Below are 20,368 nucleotides of genomic sequence, written 5' to 3'. Positions count from 1 at the left end.
CGGCACGTCGGGGAGACGGCGCGTAATCTGATGAGGCGTACCCGCAGATTGATTAACAGAAGATTGCGGCAAAACGCGGGGAGTAATATTTTCCAGCGCTTTATCATTTTGCTAGCCTGATGCTCTGTGGCTTCTCACCCTGTTTGAGATTCTGACCCTCCCCCTTCATTTCCCATTCCTTCCTACTCTCGACTCTCTTCTCCTCTCCCCTTTGCCCCCTCCCTGCTCCCTCTGTCTCTCACACACATTTCCTCTCTCAGACGCATGCATACACGAGCGCACAGACTGCGAAAGAAGGGGGGCAGGGGTAGTAACGGAGACACGATGCCTGAAAAAACGTGAGCGAGGGAAAGGGAGAGAGAGCGAGAGAGAGAATAGGGATGTTGTAGGCTAGGGAGGGATTGGGAGGAAAAAAGCGAGAGAGTTTGAGATTGGGGACAAGGGATGCGAGTGCTTGAGATGCTGAGAAGAGAGACAGAGTGATGGAAGACTCAAATGCAAAGGCAGAAAATGTGTGTGTGTGTGTGTGTCTGTCTGACAGGGAGGACACAGTCTGAGGGGCTCGTGGTGCTGTAGACTATAGGATGGCTGTAGGGGAGGTAGGTTGTGTGCTACCTATGGGATCAGTGTGATTGTCTTTGCTCTACCTGCTTGCGAGCTCATTGTCTGTGTGTCTGACTGGCTGTCTGACTGTTTTTCTCTTTCCAGAGAAAGAGGGAGAGATGACCAGACACTTAGATTGGACATATAAAGAGTGGTAAAGGATGGACGTTTTCTCGTTTTCCGCTTTCTTTCACTTTGTCTTTGTCTCACCAGGTTTAACTTTTCTGAGTCAGAACCATTTCCGCATCCTTCATGCCGCACGTGAGCTGTTTTTTTCCCCGTCTTATTTGCCTAGTTTTCGGCAGACTTCCTATGTCGACATGCACTTTTTGTCGCCGCAAAGGTTGACAATGTCAAAGTCTGCATGTTCCAGATGCCATGATAAGGTAGTATATCTCCTTTTGGATTTTTGCCATTCGCCCTCTGCTACATCATCCTGCGTTTTTTTGGCACGGCTGAGGCTTTTATTTGTCGTAGACAGTTTATTGTAGCGCTTGTGATTGACACACCTGTGCACATGCATGCATGCAAGACAGAGGATGTTTCTCTAATGGCGAGATGGAGTGATGCTTTGAAGTGCGCTTGTATGTTTTAAAAAGACAAAAGATCTGTGGGTCTAACTACTGCTGCAGTCGTTTTCATAATTCATGACACTGATGTTTGAGAAATATTTTATTGTCATAGTATTTTCGACTGTGTACAGTCTGTAGTATTGCATGTCTACAACCGTCTAGTCTCAAGCGGTTTGTCAACTCGCATTTTTTCTTTGAATTTCCTCATTTTCATCACTGGTAATCTTTCCCCGTTTTGTGATTGCTAGGATGAAGAATTTGAACAGTTTGGTGTCTACTCAGTCAGGCACTGTGTCAGTTGTACCAGCTGTCTGCCAAGAAGGGGCACTATTGCACCATTTTATCATCTTCGGGTCCCCATTAGCAGTTTGTGCACTGTACCATTCATCTAATATTACATTAACCACTTATTTAGCCTCCTAAAATGTTTGCATTGTATATGTTCATATTTGTATTATTATTTTTTATCTTAACAGGTTTCAACCAAACACCTGAACAATGGGGGGAAATTGGATTACCTCCAGATACAGTTGCTGTCTGTATTCCATTTAGCCCTGTCCTCATGTTACCTGGTGACAGCTGAAGTGTGAACATGGCTCTGGCTGTTTTTGGTGATGATTTATTGCTTTTTTTTTTTAAATGGTTTCCTAAGAATTACTTTACACTGTATGTTCATTTTATTTGATCATAGTTTTTCTCCTAGTTATGTAATATTGCAGAGAAATCTTTGTCTCAGGAGTCAGCGGATGTACCTTTGATTTTTCCAAAGGAAAAGCTCCTCAAGCAGATGAGGTTTTACTAATGCTCCTGGTAGAATCGTGCAGAGGATGATGCCACTGCTTACAGCCTCTGCGGTGAAACATATTGCAGTAAAAGTACCCATCAACAACACCCCATGGTTTTATTATGACCGACACAACACAGTTTGGTGCAAACATCATGCGTTTACTGCTCTCTGTGTGCCCTTACTGACTGAACCAACTGAGGGTGAAAATCTGAACGGCGCAATGCAGTCGGAGCCCCTTTTTCCAGGTGCTTTAAATGTTTGCGGTTTTGAAGACATCATGATGTAATTGTGCATTGACTCCAGCAACATGGTCCTGTTTTTTCACAGTATGTCTCTTTGTCCCTGAGACCCTTAACCTGTGAGGTCAAACTAGGTCACAGGTGAGGTCCTCAGGAACAGGGCTGCATGCGCCATCATCCCAACAAGTCAAACAAAGGAGATACATTTGCCTTTTTATTGTGTCTGTAAATCATTTTTAGCTTTATTTACAAAACCCGATGAATGGCGATTATGCTGAAAAGAGCAGTTTAATGTTTAGATTTTATACCGTAAGTCATTAGATTTTCATACTCCAGTTGAGGTAGTGACTTCTGGGGACACACCCTATTGGCTGGCTTTGTGTTCTACACAAAGAAACGATCCAATGAGAAGACAGCCAAGGGTGGTGACCCCAAAATATTATCAACACTCGTACTATCATTCAGTACATGCAAGACAAGACAGATATATTTATAGGTATACGCATCTCTTCTCCACTATATTTTTATATCTGATGCTTGTTAAATCTAGTTTTCTTACTTTCATGTGTGCATAATTTGTTCACGCGTAGCAATAGAGCTATTTAAAAATAAATGAAAGGGAAATGAAACATCCCACAAAGTATCAGTGGAGAATTTGTATTTGTCTGATGCAATTATGTGTTATTGCTCTTTGTTATTATATTATAGCTGTATACTCTTGTCATATGGAAATTACGTTGGCGACTTCATTATGTATGTTGAAACAATATGTATTGTGAAAAGCATTATACAAATAAACTTGAATTGAAACGAAACATCCCACAAAGCATTGTCGGAACATGTTGGATGCAAAGGTTTCTATCATGGCTGGCAATGAATCCAAAATATAACCTTTCGTATTGTAGAAATATGTCACTGTCCCACATGTGATGCACATTCGAAATCACAAATGAAAAATGAACCCAGGAAAAAGGGGACACTGGCACTCCATGAGATGTTCATTTTTCAGCACACCCCCTGTGACTTTTTGGCCTCCTGTTGGAGGACCAGCTGTAGAATAAGCATCTCGGGACAGTGCAGTGCAATGCTACCCATCTTCTGATTGTTGCTTATAGGCCGACTGACTGACTACAACGTCTTTTCTCTGACAGGCCTGCGGTGGGGCTCCTGCTCACTATTGATTGGCTTGTCTTTGCAGAGACAGATGAATGCATTAGTACCCAAGTCGCTCCTGCCACTGGAAATATATTAACTTCATGTATTAGGCACCCTGTCTCGTTACCATGGCGACACTTTGGAAAAGACAGGGTGGAGGGAGGAGAGGGTATTTTGGGGTGATGGAATTGGGGGGAGGGGTGTGGGATATGGGATGCAATAAACTTGTGGGCTTGATTGGTAGTCTCTTTCTATTTCTCAGACACACACACACACACACATTGCCTATGTTGGGCGTCCTTCCCCATCCAACCATATTTGTGTATATTTCAACCTTTATATTTATCTGTTTAATTATGCTTTTTCTAATGTCTCATTATTGTAATTTTATGTTTTGTCTTTTTTCCTTTCATTCGTCTGCTGCTCGGAGATCAGTGATCGATCTCGTGCAGAATGCCTTTTCTTTTCCCTTTGTTCCGGTCAATTTGGATCATTTGCAATATCACGGCACCCCACCACCACCATCAACAGGCACACAGGCATCACCCTCTCCCTCCCTTTTTCCTTCTCTCTTTCACACACACACACACACACGCACACACTCCCAAGCTCTTCTCTTTGCAGCAAAATGGTGCATAATGGGAGCAGGAAGAGGGTTGAAAAGACAATTGGAGTAAATTAGAAACAAGAAATTGTGGGAGAACACAAGACCACCATGAACACCACATGCATATATTGCTTTTGTCTGGAGACATGGCATGATCAAGACAAACTAGCCTTACCTATATATGTTAAAGGAATGGCTCACCGAAAATGTTAAATTCTGCCATCATTTGCTCACTCTCATGTCATTCCTAGTCTGTATGACTTAAATGTTTTATGTGGAACAGAAAATGAGATTTTCAAGAATGCTGGTAACCAAAATGTTTTGGTTCCCATAGACTTCCATGATTTCCCTTATAATGGAAGTCAACGGGAACCCCCCAGTATTCTTCAAAATATCTTTATATATATATATATATATATATATATATATATATATATATATATATATATATATTTCACAGAGGGAAAAAATAAAGACATACAAGTTTGGAAAGTAGGCTAATGAGGAGATGAAAATGACTACATTTTCACTAGTGGACTATCCCTACATGAGCCTATAATCCAGGGGTGTCCCAACTTGGTCCTGGAGGGCCACTATCCTACAGAGTTTTGCCTGGAGGTTTCTAGTATGCCTAGAATAGCTGGTTCAGGTGTGTTTAATTGGGGTTAGAGATGAATTCTGCACGACACCCCTGCTAAATCATCTGCAAACTGCAGACTAGGGGGGAAAGTAGAGATTTGTTTTTTATTTATTTATTAATTATTTTGAGTTATATTTTAAATGTAATACAAATCATCACCAAATAATATGTATTGGTGTATCTGTATTGCTGGGCTAACACAGAGCGGTTAAAAAAACTTTTTCAACGGTTCTGGGCTACGGCTATTTTGTCATGATGATGTCATCATTCAACTGAATTCTTAAAATGTTTAGTTTCATATGATCTTCTCAGGTTAAGAAGGAACTCGACAGATAACGTTACAGTGATAACAAAAATGGTTGTGTTAATTGTGAAGCTGTTGTTTTTCAGCTCGGTTATTAGTAGATCTTTGAATTGTTATCAATGCTTTATCGATATCGATGACAGTCTTCGTTTGTGTTGGGGCCATATTCTTACCCAATATAATATAAGGAATGTAGACTCTTGTTTCAAAACACTGGATCGCATATTCAACAACGAATCAAAAGTAACGGAGGCAGGAAAAGTAGGTAAGAATTATGAAATCACATTAGCCTATAGTAAGCAAAGTTAAAGCTTGCGAATACCTTTTTTGTTTTGTTTACAGTCTATGGCGAATATGCCTAACGTTACCTTACCGACGCACAGCGTGATATAATCTAAGTTACTAAGTTATATAATTATATAACTTAGTAACTTAGATTATATCACGCTGTGCTACTAAGTACGTCTACTAAGTTCGTTCCTAACTTAACCTGTTTCTATGCACAGGAATATTTCTTATTGGGTTTCGCGTTATTGAAATCCAGGACTGGTTTTATCTGTTTTATATGAAATGTAGAAGAAGTTTAAAAATGTAATCGATGTGCATCGTATGGAAGAGTCACATTAGTTTTTCAAGACTGTAAAATGTTTTCTTCATTATGTAGGCTAATATAACGTGTTACTAATTTATGTAATTTATAGCCTACTCTCAGATGGGTTCCAATCAGTTGCCAAAATGAAATGTGCTGATAAAAAAGTGCAAACGTTACTTTGGTCCATTTTGATTTTAGCCTTCTTTAAAATTAATGGCAGCAAGTAAAATTAACTTTATTTTATAATATAATTTACAGTTTATGTTATTGTACAGTTTATGTACGTTACATAATTGTTTACAGTTTGTTTTGTATTTGTTTCCCAGGGAGAGGCTATGACGTGATGCTAAAGAATATCTTGATGGAGGAAATTATACCTATAGTGGAAGAATTTGATGAGCAGACAAATAATGGTAACAGATTCGTTCCTATATCCAGTAAAGTGATACGTTTGTTTGAGAACAGACCTTTTACATTTCATCAGGCTACAATAACCAACATCAGGAGACAACAGAATAAATATTTACTTTTAGATATGATTCATTTGAAATAGTAAATGTGTGGATACTCTTATCAGTGAACTCCAACAGTACATAGATTACAAAGTAAACAGGCCTGGAGTCACAGTTTCTTACATAATGTATTCTGAAAGCTGATGTGTACAGGTGTTAAAGTGATTGCTGGCACTTTCCGCGCCCAAAAACACAGTATTTTATGAGAAGTTAGATTTGGTAAAGCTGTAAACCTGTCAGTTCTTGTGGTTTGATTACAAGTTTTACCTATACAAGAACAAAATCATTTATCCTTTTAAGAAAAAGGGGGATTGATATTATTGCTTCAGAGAAAATAAAGATTTTTTGTTGTTGTTGAAAGTTTTAAAATAGAATGACTTACTTAAGGTAATTTCCAATTGTTCAATAATTAATTTGTTGCAGCACTTTATATATTGAGAGCCCATTATTTCACACTGGGAAATTCAGAAAAGATGAAAGATGAGGAAGAGAGCCTGATAGAACAAGATACATACAATCATTGACATGCACACTTTGAGTGAAATCGAGTTAAATGTTTCTGTCCTTCTTCCATTTGTTCAGATACAGTGTATGAATTCAGGTTACAGGCAGCAGCAAACAATTTCATTGAAGCAGCCTCAAGGCTGCCCAGAGGTGAGACTAACATTATCACTTCATTTCTTTTGCTTGGTAAACCATGAAATACCTGGACCTGAGCCTTCATCTTTAAACTACAGCTCTCACTTTCCTCACAAGTTTTATCACAATTTCCTCTTTATTTCTCTCGTCATCATTTCTGCAGCCTTACAACTTGACTCACCCATCAGTTTCAGTATTAATAACTGTTAAACTGTACATTCCTTGCAAATGGATATTGCAAAACATGTTTTTTTATTTTTTTATTTGCAGCCTCTGGATGTTTCCCCCCATGTGGTGAGTTACATATGTCATGACCCTTCTGATAAAAAAAGTGCTTGTGATGTAATTTGAGGTCTCAATCGAGGTCAGAAACCATTGGAGAATTGTTAGGCGTTCAGATTTCCCTAGACAATACTTTGCGTGTTTTTATGCTGCTCTTTGGCAGGCGTAGGATATTCTTCATATTATTTGTAGTGGTCAGTTCACTTCAGTGACAGAAATCATCATTTCCCAAAAACATTTTTTTTTACCTTATGAGCATTTTATACATTTATTTTACTTGTATAAACCTAATTAAATGCATGCGTCATCTTTTGTGTCAATTTCATAAATGTAATCAAATTGAATTATGAGATACAAAAGGACTAGCCTGACAAGCCCGACCCACATCAAGATGTTTGGTCTGGAAACTCACCATTGACAGGGCTCAATCCGAGGGGCGGGATAAACGGTTGTCTTTCAAACTCCCTCTGCACGCGATAGGATAGCGCTACACCAACCAGAGCAACGAAGGTGAAACAGAGCTCGTTGATAGATTAAACATTCGCCGTATCCGGTCGGCAAAACTCCGAACACATCTTCCCTTTTTAATAATGACTTCAGTGCCGTTCTTTTCTCAGAGAAAAGCTTAACTTTAAGTCTTCCAGAGTCGCGGTCAAAGCTGATTCGAAAGACCGCCGTTCGCCAGTTTCTGTGTTTACTAGAAGCACGCAAACGCAACTCAGCCGTCGTCATTATGGCCCCGCCCACCGACTCTATACACAATGTGATTGGCCCGACAAGAGTTAGGCAAATACAGCTCAGAAGGGTATTGAGAGTTGCTAGACGACACTCGCGGGCAGATTAGATTTGCTGCCGCTAGGGTGCGTCTAGATTTCTAGGCTACAAAAGGACTCCTATCAATTAAATTAAATGAGTGTCAACAAAATTCATCTTTGCTATGGAGAGGAAACACAGAAGCTGCCTAAAGGGGCATCAAGATGCATTTACAGTTATATGCAATTATGTTTTAAACATAAAATGTTAAATACTGATATTTAAAATTATTTAAAACTTGAAAATATTCTTTAAATGGGAAATTAAAACTGCCAACAGGTGACAGCAAGTCACCTTTAATGAGTGAGTCATTGAGATTCAAACGGCTGATCCGTTCAGGAACAAAGCATTTAATATGTTAATATATCTGGGTAATTGAATCTTTTGATTCAACTGATTTATTCAAACAATGTAAGAGAAAACGACTGTGTTTTGCTCAGAGACGCAGCCCTTTTTGAATTATTTAAGTTGGCGAAATAAAGCAAAAACAGGCAATATGGTGTCACTTAAAAACACTGCACTCCATATTTTTTTATATTTATTAAATATATTAAATGCTATAAATATAGACTCAATCACGCAGTGAAAGCGTGACCCCTAATGCGCACCTGTACTAGTCTAATCTAGATGCATGCACTAGGTGTGTGTGAGGGATATACTCAATAATGTCAGGTCACACATCGTTAAAAACAACAATTACGATATTATCGCAGACGATATGTATTGCACACCCCTAGTTTAAGATGCCTCAAATGTCCCACTAAGTACTCAAGAAACTAATTTCTCTTATGATGGTGTTCCTGTAAAGGCCAATTCACACCAACAGACGCCAAAAGACACTTCTGTCAGAACCACTGTCGTCAAAGATGATTGACAGTTTTAGATTGACGGTATGGTTCTGTTCTGGGCAAGATTTAGCATAGCATGGATAAGAGCAGGGAAAGCAGTCATAACTCCCTTAGGTAAACAGAACAAAACCAACATAAATTTATGCAGATAAAACTGATGTTCAATATATTATTATTCAATATAGTGAAATTTGTTTTATTCTAAGGATAATCTAAAGGCCAAATCCTGACTGGACGAGAGGAGGAGCTGGGGATGGAGAAGGGTAATTAGCTCCTGAGCAGCACGATAGCTGCTGATAATACCGATGGACATCGTATATGAATGCTGTGATAGCGCCACATTCCTAAATGTGGACGTGGATCAGCTGAGATGGACATCATATATGAATGCTGTGATAGCGCCGCATTCCTATATGTGGATGTGGATCAGCTGAGATGGACATCATATATGAATGCTGTGATAGCGCCGCATTCCTATATGTGGCCGTGGATCAGCTGAGAGTCAGCTGATGTGAGCTCTGCAGAACAAGAGTGGCCGTTTTTAAATTTGCGGGTTTTATAAATCACGTAATGAAAATGATCCCCTTCACCCAACCCCACCCCTAACCCTACCCACATTGTGACAAGACAAATCAGGTAACACAGTTGAAAACATCCCTCTGTTTATGGCCACGAGCACTGATGTAGTAACGCCTATTACTAACCTGCAGAGACATATAATTGAAGTGACCTGCCAAAACTATTTAGGTTTTGTTGGATCAGTGTATTGCCCCTGTCAGTGTCTGTCTGAGCGTTTTTTTGCAGATTGAACATGCTGAATCGGCACTTGTCTGGTCGTGGAATGTCTAAAAAGTGACGTATTGTGTAATTTGGTGATTTAATTGTCTGCATTGATGCCATCTGTTAGTGTGGGGTGAATTGGCCTTAAGAAGCACCACCATCTTTAGAGTTCTCATAGAAATGTATGGGTTCCATCTTTTATGCTGGTTCCTTAAACTAGGGAATTTACTGAAAGTATTATAATAAATAAATAGTTTAAATTGATAGAATCTGACATTATTGTTTCTTTCTGCTATCTAAACACTGATCACAAATCACAACTTTTTCTATTAACAGATAGGATACAAAAAGAAAAATAGAGATTCCAGATCAAATTTGACACATATTTATGATCATTTAATTTTTCCCAGTATACATTTTGTACATGAAAATATGTATCTGCCTTTCTATTTGAGAAAAGTGGAGTGTGTATTGTTTTTTATCTCTTCTTAACTCTTGTAATTATTGTGTCTATCTTTATGGAATGCTACTCGACACTTGAATCTCCCCTGTTGGGGATGAATAAAGTATCTATCTATCTATCTATCTATCTATCTATCTATCTATCTATCTATCTATCTATCTATCTATCTATCTATCTATCTATCTATCTATCTATCTATCTATCTATCTATCTATCTATCTATCTATCTATCTATCTATCTATCTATCTATCTATCTATCTATCTATCTATCTATCTATCTATCTATCTATCTATCTATCTATCTATCTATCTATCTATCTATCTTTCTATCTATCTATCTGTCTGTCTGTCTGTCTGTCTGTCTGTCTGTCTGTCTGTCTGTCTGTCTGTCTGTCTGTCTGTCTGTCTGTCTGTCTGTCTGTCTGTCTGTCTGTTTGTCTGTCTGTCTTTGTAAGGGGATCATCATACAGTATTTGTCGGTCCATAACACCAAAAAGTTTGGTTTCTGCCAGTGGGCTGATCTCATCACATATGAGCTTTTGATTTTCGATAAAATAAATGACTATAATATAAATGAGAGAAAATGTGTTGTTTAGGTTTCCAGGCGAAAGGTGCTGTTTATAACTGCATGACCTGTCAGTACGACTCCTGTGAGTTCCCGCTAGATTGCCCCGGTGAGTTGACAGGCTCCTTTACATCTGCACAGTTTTCTGGTAAATCTAATAGGATATATAGTTCTATTCAGCCCCCCACCCACCCACACTCTCCACACTTGACATGATGGATATGTTATAACTCAACCTGACGGAACCACCTCTGTAATTATGTAACGGCATTTACACAGCGCAGACATCTATAGCTTTTAACTCTACTTAAGAGCACAGCAAAGTTGTTAAACGAAACCTTGGGCATTGACACACTTTCACACATGTGGGTCACCTAAGATGGCAAGCCTTCTCCCACACACCGTGGTATTCATTTCCACTCAGCACGGCTACAATTACTGCTTAACGTATCTTTTCCTTGGCTGCTCTCACCAGAGGCTCTGTTTAAATATTATAATTAGGTGAATGGTGGGCAGACTGTGCTGCCTCTGTGCTTCTGTTGACAAAAGGCATTCAATTACAAGGTGAATTGTTACAGATCTGTGTCCTATGTATGTGTGTGTGAAATATATGTGCTTTTACAGTGAAGGAAATCACTGTAAAGGAGAATAACAGGACTCAGATGTGGTGTAAGGTCCCTTTCCTGCTGCCCACAGATGCTGAGATTATCTGGAGATATGCAATGGTGAGGAGTCCATATCTATCTGTCCGTCCGTCTGTCCGTCCATCCATTTGTATACACTCATTATTTGTTTGTTTTCATTCAAATGCAGATATAATTACAGTACATTTCCTGCAGGCTGGCTATATATTCATCCCTAAATACTGACACAAGTATAGTTTTTACTGCAGAATTTATCAAAATTAGGAGGGAATGTAGTAATCATTTTTTCTATTTTTTATACACACAAAATGATAGTGTCAAAAATCTTGTTTTTTTATTTTTTTATTTTTTTATTTAATTGCATACAAAATTATAGTAGTTCTGTAATATAGAAATACTATAGTATAGTTTGTGCATAATTTACCAAAATTAGAGGAGCCTAGAGAGACTATATATTAGAGGAAACTATATAACCCCTAATTATATACAGCTCTGAAAAAAAATTAAGAGACCACTTAACATTGATTTCTCAATGTTGTCAATTTCTTTCAGTGCTGTATATATATATATATATATATATATATATATATATATATATATAGATAGATAGATAGATAGATAGATAGATAGATAGATAGATAGATAGATAGATAGATAGATAGATAGATAGATAGATAGATAGATAGATAGATAGATAGATAGATAGATAGATAGATAGATAGTCCCACTTGCTAAATGTGATAGTACTTTGAGGATCCGAATTTTCAAACCTTTTGTTCCCATTCTTTTTTTGTACTTACAAACGCTGACCTTGACATACAGGAGAGCACGATGTTGATGGATAAGTTTGATGAGGTCACAGTTGGAGTAGATCCACTTTACTTCATCCCTTCGGCCCGGCCAGAGCACTCAGGCACCTACCAGTGTGAAATATTCTCTCAGGAGCACTCTCTCGTCCGGATCTACTACTACCTCACAGGTGACCTGGCACATGTGATCATTCACAAAGAATGACATTCCTATACTGTTGCTATTACTGATCTTACTCCCTATATACCAAATGTCTGTGGTTTCCACCTCAGTGATCCCTCTGGAACAGTTTGGCCATGTAGAACTACAGGATGTATTTGAACAGGCCCTCCTCCCAGGAGGCCGGTTCCCTCACCTGTCCCGTAAGGATCCATTCACCTTGTGGGTGCCCAGTCCTGCCCTTCTCACCACCTGCCTGACTGCAATGTTCCTGCTTATCTTCCTTATGCTAGGGTAATCATTTTCAGAGTAATTATTCCTATAATTCCCATTTTGATTAATTTCTTTTCATTTCTTTTCATTTAAAGTTTTTCTCAGTCGCTTTGGTACATTTCTCGAATCAAACTCACAATTTGCAAAACAGTAAAGCAGTGTTTAGCAAACTAAACACACTCTTATGTTGGCGAAACAGTTAAGTATTCACTGCACAATGAAACACAACATTTTATTCTTGTAATGCATTTATTAAAATTCAATATTAACATCAAAACTAAAAGTGTTTTCTCTGCAGATTTAATAGCAATTTCAGCTCAAGATACACAAATAAATAAATAAAAATACATGTTTTTCATTACAGTTTTTCTCAGTTGCTTTGGTACATTTCTTGAATCAAACTCAATTTGAAATTTGCAAAACAGTAAGTGCCAATGAACTGTGTCAATGAACTTGTCAGTGCCATCAGAATTACAAGTCCTTGTGTCATTGTGTACGGATAAGACAGTCAAATTGTTTAGTCATGTTGTCAATATAACAGTTTACTCTGGAGGGATGTTCTGATGGAAACTATGGCTAAAGTTTTGATGACAATTATTGTCAATTGTAAGTTACATCTTAGTGTGAGAGTGTAATTGCAAGAGAATGGAAAATATTCTAATTTACGCTCTTACTGTTTGTAATGTTTATTATTGACAGAACATGTCATTGAGATACAGAAATGAAAAGTCAGCACTGAATAGCACACACACAAAAAACCTAAAGACGAAATGTGAACATATAGGAAAAACTGTACATGCGGTGCTGTAGAAATATACATATATATCTGCTAGTTTATTGTTAAAGAGAAGCACCTTCGTTAGAGAAAGTCAAGATTCACCTGGGAGCAATTTACTAATTCAGGACAGATTTAGAAAAAAATCTAATGGAAATATAGAAAGTATAGAAATATGCTTGACATATTATGATAACTTGTTCAATTGTAAAGACTTATGCTATGAGCTTGTGCCTAAATGTTGTGGGGGGTGAGACTATCAACAGAGACCCAATATAATACATTTTGATCAACATGACATAAGCAACTGATAATGTAGGAAACAGCAGAGACTTGGACATAATCATTAACATGGATGTACCAAAGCATTTGCAACTTGTTCAAAAAAATGAGAAACTGATTTTTTGATGTGCACAAGTGACACAATGATATGAGAATTGAACAGGTAGTTTTGAGAATTTCAATTCTGATCTGAGAACTGTACCAAAGCGACTGAGAAAAACTGTAAGTTATTTAATGAGGAGTTTAGGTGAATAACAATGTCACCCCACAGAAAAAACTAAATAATATTATGCCAATAAGTATATAAAAAAACTAAATAATAATAATAATAATAATTAAAAAAGTATATTCATTGAATCAATGATTCTATTGATCATGCCTCTCAATTACATCTGGCCAGAGAATTTCATCAACATCACAGCAAATATTTTCTCGAGTCATACATCGTGGGGAAAAAACGCCTTTAATGCTGTATCCATCCTTGACATGCTTGTGCCCCAATATCTCCACAGGCCTCTTCCATCGCTTGAAGAAGGCTTACTTGGTTGTAAGGTTTGCGATCATGCACCTTCCATCTCCAAGAGGAAAATAATTCCTCAATTGGATTCAGGAAAGGAGAATATGGTGGAAGGAACACCATCCTGAAATGTTGGTGATTCTCAAACCACTCTCGCACTAGTGCTGAATGGTGGAACTGGACATTGTCCCAAACAACTACAAAACTCTGCACCATTTGCTCCTGATTACCCTGCGGAAAGAGGATTTCATTGAGGAGGTTTAAAAAATGTAGCCTTGCTTGCTCTGTTTTAAGGTCCCAAGACAGCATTGTGTGCCACAACACCAGTTGTAGAAATTGCGGCACAGAGACTGTTGTTGCCTCCTCGTTGTTCAGGAACATTGACTGTAGCCAGATGGCCAATCAAATTTCTCCCTCTTCTCTTTTTTTGTGAAGATTGAAGCCTGCTTCATCAATATACAGGTACTCAAAATGAGTTGGACTGCTATCCAACTCCAAGATTCTCTAGAGTATAAAAAGAACAATACAATACAGTAAGTTAGTGTTTTACAGTAATGGCATTGCAGTCAATATACTGTGAAGCCGTTGCTGAAGTTTGAGTTCCCACTTTGAATCATCAGTATACATACAGTAGATATGCCTAAATATTTTCACTTACAGTAGCATTGAATAGTTTATGGACACACATTTAAAATTCAGGAAAAATATATCTGTGTTGACAGTAAAAGCGGAGTAATTGGGTTGCACATACTTGAACAAACTGGAATCGCAACTCCTTCACTCTAACGGAGTTCCTCTCAAAGGGCACTTTGTATACTTGCTTCATTCTGATTGCATTTCTGCTTAGAACACTGCATTGGTGAATATTGTGGAACAGTTGATTGTCCCGTGTTATTCTTTGTTGAATTTCTTTGAGGCGGAGGGTGTTGTTTTGGACCACCATGTCAACAATGGCATGCCCTTGTTCAACTGAAAGAAGTCTTATTATTCCACCTGAATGATCTCTAACTTCAATTCTGAAAAATGTTTGGACAAGCAGGAACATTTACTGTAGAAATCTAGACACAATGTCAAACAAGACCATATGGATTCTCATTGTAGAAGTAGAATGACAGTTAAATCGATTGAGAAAAACTGTATTGTCAATTGTAAGTTACATCTTAGTGTGAGAGTGTAATTGCAAGAGAATGGAAAAGATTCAAATTTACACTCTTACTGTTTGTACTGTATTTTATTGACAGAACATGTCATTGAGATACAGAAATGAAAAGACAGCACTGAATAGCACACACACACAAAAAACCTAAAGAAGAAATGTGAACATATAGGAAAAACTGTACATGCGGTGCTGTAGAAATATACATATATATCTGCTAGATGAGAAGCACCTTCGTTAGAGAAAGTCAAGATTCACCTGGGAGCAATTTACCAATTCAGGACAGATTTAGAAAAAAGTTTAATGGAAATATAGAAAGTATAGAAATATGCTTGACATATTATGATAACTTGTTCAACCATTTTGCATGTAAAGACTTATGCTATGAGCTTGCGCCTAAATGTTGTGGGGGGTGTGACTATCAACAGAGACCCAATATAATACATTTTGATCAACATGACATAAGCAACTGATAATGTAGGAAACAGCAGAGACTTGGACATAATCTTTAACATGGATGTACCAAAGCATTTGATACTTGTTCAAAGAAATGAGAAACTGCTTTTTTGATGTGCACAAGTGACACAATGATGTGAGAATTGAACAGGTAGTTTTGAGAATTTCAATTCTGATCTGAGAAATGTACCAAAGCGACTGAGAAAAACTGTAATTGCATTTCTTTTAATTTAATTTACATTTATTTTTATTTAAATATTAAAATATTTCCTTGAAGTAAACCCCTAAGTTTTAAGGTAATATTTCAAATATTATAATATTATAATAATAATAATATATTATAAATAAATCTCCCACTCCTTTTAAAAGCCAGTTTCGCTTGTACTATGGCGGATTTGCTATTTACATGTACATTACATGCTATTCACAACGAATATAGACACCCTCAATAATTGGCAAAAAAACAAAGTAACTTGCATCACTTATTTGAAACAGTAACTCAGATATTTTGCTGCAGATTTAAAAGCAATGCGTTACTTTACTCAATACTTGAAAAAATAATTTGATTATGTAACTTGCATTACTCCCACAACCCCCGACACTCATGGCCACATGACATGACAGTAACCAAAAAGAATATCTGTTTTTTGCAAAACACAGTGTATTATACCCATGGAAGCCAGCAGAAAAAACGAGGACAGATATTGTAGATTCTACCTGACCCAAAAATATCTAAATATCTAAGTATTAAAATATCTATAAACTGGAATCAACTCCTCAACTTGTATGTGTAAGTCTCCTCGCCTTCCATTGTAATTGCGCTCGCTCTTGTTGTGCATTTGTTGTCCTCAATCTGGCAACCTGCATGAGCGTCAAGTCTGAGGAGGAGGCGGAAGAAACAACCCTCTTTAATATTTTACATTTGGTTTGCAGTACCCATTTCAACCACTAGCTGTCAATATTACATACTGCACCTTTAAACTAACGCAACTGAACAAGTCCCAGGCCTGGTCCTCTCTCATCCCTCACTCTTGTCACTCCTCTTACCACTCTGGAGCTCCTAAGTGAGACTCGAGGCCGCTCTGTTCTCATGGCTCTCGGTCCCTGCCTTGCTTTCCACAGTTATATTTACATTATTTAATTTTTTAAAAATGTAATTTTTTAATTTTTTAAAAACGTTTTAATTTTTAAATGGTTTATTTTAACTTTTTTTCTTTAATCAATTATTAGCTTTTCTTCAACTCACAAACCCATCACAAACCTCAGTTTGGGAAACCCTGCATTACACTAATGGAGATTTTTGGAGGGAATGTGAAATGTAAATGATTTTTTACTTTTACTTTTTATCTCTCCTTGTCTTTAGGGTGCTGTATTGGTTATCCTATCAGATTGGGACCAATCATTCTGATCCAGCCCAGGAAACAAAATCCACAGAAAAGAAGAAATATTTGATTCACTGTTAAATATGAACAAGCAATAAATTATTAAGGCACTTCCCAATTGAATCCGGACCAAATTGTTGAAGAATAACATACTTTAAATGTTATTATAGTGAATTTTTGAAAACGAATGAGAGAACATAGGAGAGGCAGTGAATCTGAGCATATGAGTGAGGCTGTACCACTACCTCCTTTATACTACTAAATATAGGCAGACATGACTCAGGGCGTTTCCTCTTTTAGTCTTTACTCAGTGTTTTGCTGCTGTTGTCCCAACAACTCATTAAGTCCAAACTGGGTGAGGGAAATACTTCATTGTACACCACTGCAATTGTCCCTAATGTTTGCTAGCTACGACAATATGTATTTTAGAGCAAATTTTATTACAATGTCTGGATTTTATCACAGGGCCTCAGATTTAAAGACCTGTTTATTTAAAATATATATATATATATATATAAATTCTAAATGCATTTAAAAAGCAGTTTTTTTTGTTGATTATCATCATTACCGCTGGTCATATTTCTGCTTCTCGTCTCCTTTGGCACCTCTTTATCTTCTCTGAGATAAGATGCCCGCCAACTCAATGCTGAGGTCATGGCAGAGAAAACACCCAAAAAAGATGACTACATGGTGTAAACCTAAAGTGGAAAATAGTTTATTTTAAATCAAAGGCGCGATCCCTGCCTGTGCCTCTGGATTTTTTATGTCAGGATTTTATGTACAGCTTTAAAAAAGTGCTTCTCTATTCACTGGCTGTTAAAATGAGCTTTAAAATGACAAGTGTCAGCCAAGCCTCAGTCACAAACTAAAATAATTGGATAAAATGTATGATGCAACAAATATGTTTATACAGAATTATATGATGTAGGTGTAAATTATATATATATATATATATATATATATATATATATATATATATATATATATATATATATATATATATATATATATATATTTTACAAGACTTCTATTTATCTTTTTATATTTATTTTCTATATTTTTCAGTTGTTCAATGTCTTACAGTGTATCTATAGATGTAACGTATGGCCTTTTGTGTTTTTTGTGAGCCAGTTTTCCTATGTTCTGATTAGTTAATTTGGTTCTGTGTGTGTGGGCTGGTAATCCCTATGTTGTGGGGAAAAATGTCCCCACAAAGATGGCAATATCCGAAATCATTGTCCTTGTGGGGACATTTTCAGGTCCCCATAAAGAAAAACATCTTATAAAACACAGGAGTTTTTTTTAAGAAAGTAAAAATGCAGAATGTTTCCTGTGTGATGGGTAGGTTTAGGGGTAGGGGCAGTGTGTGTGTGTGTGTGTGTGTGTGTGTGTGTGTGTGTGTGTGTGTGTGTGTGTGTGTGTGTGTGTGTGTGTGTGTGTGTGTGTGTGTGTGTGTGTGTGTGTGTGTGTGTGTGTGTGTGTGTGTGTGTGTGTGTGTGTGTGTGTGTGTGTGGGTGTGTGTGTGTGTGTGTGTGTTTTACTCCTGTGTTTATTTCTGTTTCCAAGTTACTATCATTAAAGTCCTTCTCATCTCCTTGTATTATTCGTGTACGTGAAAACCATATTACATAACAATAGAAACTGCCAATTCATGTGAACAAACAATCTGTCAATATCAAAAGCATATTGATAAAAATGGGCAAATACGATTTAAACAATTATTGTTTATTATGGCAATAGGCAAGGCAAGTCAAGGCAAATTTATTTATATAGCCCATTTCATACACAATGGCAATTCAAGGTGCTTTACATAGAAAATGATTTAAAATAGAGATAACAAATGCATAAGAAATACCATGTGTAATAATTAGAAATAAAAACAAGGATAGTTAAAACAGTTGTAAAGAGAATGAAAAAAATAAGAATAAAATGATGATACCGGGGTAGCCCTATCTGAGATGGAAGACATGGAGGAGGTTCACAATGTCTCCTGGACCTTGCAAGTCGGTTCAAGGTGGGTTCATCTTCAGAACACAGTTTAAGATATTTTATATTTAGACTGTATATTTTATATTCAGTATATATTATAGAGCTTTCTGTTCCTCCAATGAAAGTGTATGCACACTATACTGTCCATGTCCAGAAAGGTAATAAAAACATCATCAAAGTAGTCCATCTGTGACATCAGTTAGTTAATTTTAATCTCTTGAAGCGTTGAAAATACATTTAGGTCCAAAAATAGCAGAAACTACGACTTTATTCAGCATTGTTTTCTCTTCCGCGTTTGTTTTCAATCTGCAAAGATTCGAACGGTTATGAATCAGTGAATCGATTCAGAATTTGGATCGCCAACAATGTCCAAATCATGTATCAATTTGCTCAATCATAACCATTCGAATCTTTGTATGTGGATTGAAAACAAACACGGTAGAGAAGACAGTGCTGAATAAAGATGTTGTTTTTGTTTTTTTTGGACCAAAATGTATTTTCTATGCTCAAGAGATTCTAATTAACTAACTGATGTCACATATGGCCTACTTTGATGATGTTTTTATTACCTTTCTCTGACTTCTCTAAAAATAAAATATCTTAAACTGTGTTCCGAAAATGAACGGAGGTCTTACGGGTGTGGAATGACATTAATGACAATTTTTATTTTTAGGTGAACTAACCCTTTATGTAGTGAATTAAGCAAAAACCAAACCACCAACTATACCAACTGCAAAACTTAAATACAAGATCACATAATTATTTGGATTTTTTTTTTTATGGCCCTTTTAACACATTCTGTTGACTATAAATAACATTGCACCTACATTTCTACTAACTCTCATTAGAGTATTAGTATATTGGTAGGGTTAGAATAAGTTGACATGTACTGGCAAAGTTACTTATGGACAGTAGAATGTCTGTTGGGGAACAATCAGCTAATACTCTATTGAGAGTTAGTTGACATGCAGTTGCAAAGTTGCAACAGAATGTTCAAAAGGGACCGTCGAAATATAGTATCATTATTTGTTATGATGTTTCATTAGCAAGGTTCCCTCTCCCTAAGGTTCCCTCCTCAACCTTAACCTTAAATCATCTCTCTTGGCTGGTTCCTACCACAGCCAGAAATATGGGGGGAGTACTCTGGGTTCAGGCCAAAATATAGAGCTCGGAGCCCTTTCCTTGAAGAGTGTTCCAAATACACATACTCTTTAGTTTATCTGATTATTTGTAAATGTGAACCTGTGAAGTATGTTACAAACTGTGGTGCAAATGTCAAACTCAAAGGCGCAGGAGAACTTGGAACAGGAATCTTTAATATCAACAACTCAGGAATGGACAAACACCACTTAGACATAAACGTCGACAGACAAACACTGAGGGGAAACTGAGAACTATACTGAGAACTCCTCGCGCCGTAACCATAACAGAGGAGGGTGGGAGGGGGTTCTGGAGGAGGGCGTGGGGACCACAGGGAGGAAACAGGGAGTCCAACACAAAGAAAACCGGTCCAAAAGAAAAGG

General features: G+C 37.2%; 1 protein-coding gene across 5 annotated transcripts in view; it reads left to right on the top strand.

Moving 5' to 3' along the window:
- spaca6 (sperm acrosome associated 6) overlaps positions 1 to 17,778 on the top strand; it is a 52,538-nt gene extending 34,760 nt beyond the window's left edge. For 4 of the 5 annotated variants that reach the window (XM_067449667.1, XM_067449668.1, XM_067449670.1 and 1 more), the window contains 8 exons: positions 5,826 to 5,912; positions 6,594 to 6,665; positions 6,921 to 6,944; positions 10,434 to 10,511; positions 11,027 to 11,127; positions 11,869 to 12,025; positions 12,129 to 12,309; positions 13,858 to 15,667. In XM_067449667.1, coding sequence (XP_067305768.1) covers positions 5,843 to 5,912; positions 6,594 to 6,665; positions 6,921 to 6,944; positions 10,434 to 10,511; positions 11,027 to 11,127; positions 11,869 to 12,025; positions 12,129 to 12,309; positions 13,858 to 13,990 — 816 coding nt within the window. In that variant the 5' untranslated portion in view covers positions 5,826 to 5,842 and the 3' untranslated portion in view covers positions 13,991 to 15,667. Of the gene's footprint in view, positions 1 to 5,825; positions 5,913 to 6,593; positions 6,666 to 6,920; positions 6,945 to 10,433; positions 10,512 to 11,026; positions 11,128 to 11,868; positions 12,026 to 12,128; positions 12,310 to 13,857; positions 15,668 to 16,837 lie in introns of those variants that run through there. The other variant, XM_067449671.1, reaches the window with a different exon arrangement.
- The last annotated feature ends 2,590 nt before the right edge of the window (positions 17,779 to 20,368 follow it).

This window comes from Pseudorasbora parva, chromosome 7, assembly GCF_024679245.1.
Source record: "Pseudorasbora parva isolate DD20220531a chromosome 7, ASM2467924v1, whole genome shotgun sequence".
In the NCBI taxonomy this organism is placed as follows: Eukaryota; Metazoa; Chordata; class Actinopteri; order Cypriniformes; family Gobionidae; genus Pseudorasbora; species Pseudorasbora parva.
The sequence above is the reverse complement of the archived record's forward strand: the minus strand, read 5'-3'. Positions and strand labels throughout refer to the sequence as shown.